Source organism: Echinops telfairi, unplaced genomic scaffold (genome assembly GCF_000313985.2).
Source record: "Echinops telfairi isolate 266 unplaced genomic scaffold, ASM31398v2 ScPeMD7_443;HRSCAF=831, whole genome shotgun sequence".
Taxonomy (NCBI): domain Eukaryota; kingdom Metazoa; phylum Chordata; class Mammalia; order Afrosoricida; family Tenrecidae; genus Echinops; species Echinops telfairi.
Window position 1 is genome coordinate 47,233,273 of NW_022104341.1, and position 5,955 is coordinate 47,239,227.

The window sequence follows — 5,955 nt, forward strand, 5'->3', positions numbered from 1 at the left end:
GGGTAAGATATGATAAAATAATAATAAATTATAAATTATCAGGGGTTTGGGGGGAGGGGGAGCAGGGAGGGAGAGGGAAAATGAGCTGACACCAAGGGCTAAAGTGGAAAGCGGGTGTTGTAAGAATGATGAAGTCAACATATGTACTAATGTGCTGGACACAAATGACATGTACAGATTGTGATGAGTTGTATGATCCCCTAATAAAATGATTATTTAATTTTTAAAAAATGAGAGCTCTGAAAAAAAAAAAATGAGAGCTCTGAGAGTTTTCCTTTCACCTTTCTTCCATGGATTTTTTCTTTCTGTGATTTGCCAATTTCTCAATGAATAATTTTCTGGCTTTTAAAATGCATTTTAAGGATAATTTCACTTTCTCTATTTGTGGTTAGTCTAGGACCATAATCAGGAGCCTTTATGTCAACTAAAAAGTTTAAAACATTTATAATAGTTACATAAGATTGTCCAAAAGGAATACAGATTTCAGCATGCAATATGTTTATTCTAAAGAAAGTAACTTACCATAGTCAGAAAGAGTGCAGGCATGAGCAAATGACAGGAGCATGTCCAGCATTGACACAGTGTCAGATAGCTTATATAAACAATGAATATGTTCATAAATTTCACTAAGAAGTTTGCACACTATCCTGAAAGTACATGTTTGATAGACATGTAATAATGCATTTTTAAAGGGACACACAATTGTGATTATAAGACAATATTACGTTATCTAAGGTAAAATACATACACAACTAAGCTGTATATTATAGATAGTCTACTAAAGTTCAATTACCTAGTTTTAAATAGAAAGAAACCAAAGTCCATGTTTAAGGTCCCAGCTACTTACCATGTTAACAACATGCTTTTAAAATAACTGCTTTTAAAAATGAGGACCTGATGCCGGGGGCTTAAGTGGAGAGCAAATGTTTTGAGAATGACGAGGGCAATGAATGTACAAATGTGCCTTACACAATTGATGTATGTATGGATTGTGATAAGAGTCGTATGAGCCCCTAATAAAATGATTAAAAATAAAAATAAATAAATAAAATTACTGCTTTTATGTTCAATAAAAACATTTTGCATAGTTAAAATCAAGCCATTGCTAGACTTAGACATACCCTATCTGTTAATAATTTTGTTTTTGAAAATGTTAATTTCCAAAGAAGGCTATTAGTTTTTTCTCTCTCTAATTCTTCCCAATCCCCACCCACCCCCACAAAACAGTATAACTATTAAAGCTTTTATGTACTAGTTACAATACTGTAATGTAACATAAAAAATTATCCTTATAAGAATATAAGTAGGGGGGAGCGGGGAGGGAGGGGAAGAATGAGGACCTAATGTCGGGGGTTTGGATGGAGAAAAAAATGTTTTTAGAAACAATGTGCAAATAAATGCGCTTTACACAGTTGATGTGTGTATGGATTGGGATAACAGTTGTATGAGCCCCTAATAAAATGTTAAAAAAATAAATCTAAAAAAAAGAATATAAGTATGCACTCAAAAACATGGATCGATATTCTAAATAGTTTTGAAAACCAATCTTTCTCTTTGACATCATAGCCCATCAGTTCTTAACATTCTATTTCTTCTTTCTAGCTGTATTTCTACTTTTCATGAACAGTATAAAAACTGGCACTATTATGATACTACTATAGAATTATCCAGTTAGAAAAGCTGCAGGCTTACAGATCACAGAAAAAGAAGAGGTTGAACGAAGTCCAAGATAAGCCTATGATGCATGTTTTTTTTCATGGTGGAATACATACAAGAAAAGTACCAATTACAGTGGCATTTTTGCAATTAAATTTGCCCTGAAATTTCTGTGAGAATGAGTGACTACTAGTCACAATGATAGACTTTAAAAATCTTGAACTGTTTCAGGAAAAGAAATATTCTTTTTCTACTAACATTCTTACTTCTACAATTGTCTGAAATTGGAGAAAAGTCCATTAATGAAATTTATCATAGTGCCTCAAATTAAACTAATTTCATTAAATATTCAAATACTTCAAATGCTCTTACATATAAGTCATATGATAAATTTCTCTCAAAGACTCTTGGCATCTTTCATTCATCTTAATTAAATCTGATGATGTAAAGCTATAAGAATTTTTCATTTTAGAAATCTGTTAGGAAATTTAAGAAACAAATGTCAAAATAAGTGCATAGTTCAATAGAAATCTAGGTATTTAAATTAACCACTTTAATTTCTGAGATACGATATCATAAAAACAAATTCGAATACATGACTGTGAAAGACAAAAAGAAGTTCACATACAGGTATATTACACCCACCTACTGCTATCAATTTTATTCTAACCCATAGCAACCTTTATATTGGTTTCCAGGACTGTACATCTTTACAAAAACAGACAGCCTAGTCTTTCTCCCCTGAAGTAGATGTTGGGTTTGAATTACCAACTTTGCAGTTAGCAGTATAATGCCTGGCCCACATTTCCATCAGACCTCCTATCCAGGGGTAAAGTCTATCTTATATGTCATGATTATTTTTGCAGACCTTAAATCTGCCATGTTAAAATACTGTATCTTTAAAAAAATACTATATTTTAATACCAATATGCATAATTGATCTCTTGATCCTTACTCTATCTCTGACCCTTACCTCAGAGTCTTGTCCATTCCTGAAGCCCATTCAATCGCTAACCTCATTACTGAGTGCCAACACATTCTTTATCATTTAAATTAAAAATTTTACACAGCAAACTCATTGCTATCAAGTTGATTCTGACTCATAGCAACCCAATGAGACAGGGTAGAACTGACCCTGTGGATTTATGAGATGAGACTGTAACACTTTATGGGAAAAGCCTCATTTTTCTCACTTGGAATGGCTGGTGGTTTTGAACTGCTGACTTTGTGGTTAGCAAACCAATACATAACCACTATGACACCAGAGCTCATACTCTACCCCTTTAGTATTTGGTTATACAATAAAAAAAAAACATTTTTAACCCCATGGCTACGTGGTTCTGTCCAAAACAAAATGTATCCCCTAGTAGATTAGATTTGATAAGCCAGCTGCTTTCCAGCTAATTCTGACTCAAGTTGGTCCCATCGATTTCAGAACAGATTTATGACCTTTTAGAAAACCAACAAACCTGTCTTCCAAGGTGCCTATAGGTGAAATCTTTTGGTCAGTAGACTAGTGCTTTGCATTTGCACAGCCAAAGAACTTAGATGTGATAAGACTTTTCCAAACTGATAGACTATTGTGGGGGCATTAATATGTGTGCATAGCAAGTATTCCCATGGCCCAAATGGTTGGAAATATTGGATTTTCAAATATTAGGCAGACTTCTTACTTTGAAACATTTAAAACTTTGTTGGGCGAATATGCCCTGCAAGCTGCGAAAAACAAGAGATAGTGCAGTATTTTCCATATTTCTGTTGGACATCCCTTCTTCCTTTTCTTTCCCCACCACCCCCTATATTAAGTTCTCAAAATTTTGTATTTGATATTTTTCATTAAGTTTCTAAGGTACTCTTAATTTAATATAACTTAAGTAAGTGGGTAGGAATAAAAGGAAAAGTAACTTAAAGAACAATCAAATATTTAAACATAAAATACTGCCTTAAAATACATAAATCTACTCTTAGAAAATTATAAACAACAATTTTCTAATCATTCTACAGTGGACCTTAATAAATTCTGAAGGAAGCTGGTCACTGGGTAGGTTTGTACAATCTGTACTCATTTGGATGAAAAATCCTCGAGCAGAGCTGAAGCTTGTCCTTAAAGGAAGATTGTACTTCTCTGCAAGTTGTGTTATCATTCCTAGTGACCAGACACAAAAAAGAGAAAATAATTAATGATAAATGTATTCTTTATTTTAAAAAACCATTACATGATTTTTGTTTACATAAATAGGAAAATTATATTATAATTTTAAACTCTAGATGATTATTAATGCGTAAAGGGTAGAGCATACAATCTTTAAATTTAGCACTGTGGTGTAAAACAATCATTCTGACAAGTATTTTGGAGAGAAAATAAACTACAAAATTAAACAAAACATAATTAAGACTATTTTAATACTTTGTATTTATGTACTCCACTTTTAAAAAAGATAATCTCTTTATTATAATTAATTCATAATAAGAAATTCCCTCTACATACATATATACAAAATGATATATTAAAAAAAGAAAAGTGATTCACCAAATGAAATTCTTAAATTCAAATATCTATTATCAACTTCACATTCATTTCAGAGTTCTTGATAAACCATCCAGAGTTTAAACATTATCTAGAAAAAGCTAAACTAACATCTTCATCCCTTAAAATAGTCCATCCCCCTGATTTTCCTGATTTTCCTGATGGTATCATCATTTTCAGGTTAGAAATATCAATTAGCACTAAAGTTACATTTCCATTTACCTCCATCACCTCTATTCAATTATTCACTCATATTAGCTCTTCCTTCCATCCTCCAATTCCTCTTTTCACCTATCACTTTCATCCTAAGTAATGCTTTTTCAACATTCAATCATTTAGTCTTCCTGCCCCCAAAGGTCCACTTAAATTCATTCAGCGCCCTTAAATTCATCCACGACCCTTCATGGAAAAAAGGGAGGGGGGTTATTATGGGGCCTCTTCATTCTCTCTGGGAAAAGATACAAAGAATAAGTCCTGATGCACATTTTGCATCTTATCTCTCACTAATCCTATGGTGAGAAAAAACTCAAACCTTGAGTTGCATCCTAAAAGATTCTATGGGCAAAATATTGAATGATACAGGAAATATCAAAAGAAGATGGAAAGAATACAGAGTCACTGTACCAAAAGGAACTAGCTGACATTCCACTGTTTCAGGAAGTAGCATATGAGCAAGAATCAGTGGTACTGAAGGAAGAAGTTCAAGGAACACTTAGTATTAGCCAAAAACAAAGTACTCAGAATTATCAATTGGAATGTTTCAACAAGTTGATGAAGTACTGGAAGCACATACTCATTTAAACCAGAAAATTTGGAAAACAGCTACTAGGCCAACTGACTGGAAGAGATCCATATCTGTACCCATTCCAAAGAAAGGTGATCCAGCAGCATGTTCAAAGTATAGGAAAACATCATTAATATCACATGCAAGTAACATTTTGCTGAATAACATCCAACAATAGTTTCAACAGTACACTAAGAGGAGCTGCAAGAGGTTCAGACTGGATTCAGAAGAGGACATAAAACAATGGATATCATTGTTGATATCAGATGGACTTTGGCTCAAAGCAGAGAATGATGTTTACTTGTGTATTCATTGATTATGCCAAGGCATTTGACTGTGTGGACCATAACAAACAGTGCATAACATTGAGAATAGGAATCCCAGGACCCTTCATTGTCCTCATGCAGAAGCTGGACATGGATCAAGAAGCAGTTGTGCAATAAGAACAAGAAAATACTACATGTTTTAAAAGCAGGAAAAGTGTGCATCATGGCTGTATCATTTCACCATACTTATTCTATCTATATGCTGAGCAAATAATCAGAGAAGCTGGATTTTATGATGAAGAAGACTGGCATCAGGATTAGAGGATGTCTTATTTAAAACCTGCAATATGGAGATGACATAATCTTGCTTGCTAAAAGTGAGGAGGACTTGGAAGCACTTACTGATGAAGATCAAGGATTGCAGTCTTCAGTAGAGATTACAATTCAATGTCAAAAAGACAAAAATTACATGGGAGAGGGGGAGGTGAGGGAAACGAAATGATGTTAACAAAACCCAGGGACAGGGGAACAACAATGATCCAAAATCAGTGGCGAGGAGGGTGTAAGAGGCCTGGTAGGGCTTGATCAAGGGCAATGTAGAGGAATTACTGAAACCCAAATGAAGATGAAGCATGATAGTGGGACAAGTGGAAAGTAAAAGGAAATAGAGGAAAGAACTAGGAGGCAAAGGGCATTTATAGAGGTCTAAATACAGGCATATA

General features: G+C 33.8%; 1 protein-coding gene across 1 annotated transcript in view; it reads right to left on the reverse strand.

Annotated features, from left to right (window-relative positions):
- MSH4 (mutS homolog 4) overlaps positions 1–5,955 on the reverse strand; it is a 92,627-nt gene that overhangs the window by 29,307 nt on the left and 57,365 nt on the right. The window contains exons 13-15 of the mRNA XM_045291737.1: positions 3,666–3,802; positions 2,029–2,132; positions 523–647 (exon numbers count right to left, since the gene is read on the reverse strand). Coding sequence (XP_045147672.1) covers positions 523–647; positions 2,029–2,132; positions 3,666–3,802 — 366 coding nt within the window. The remainder of the gene's footprint in view (positions 1–522; positions 648–2,028; positions 2,133–3,665; positions 3,803–5,955) is intronic.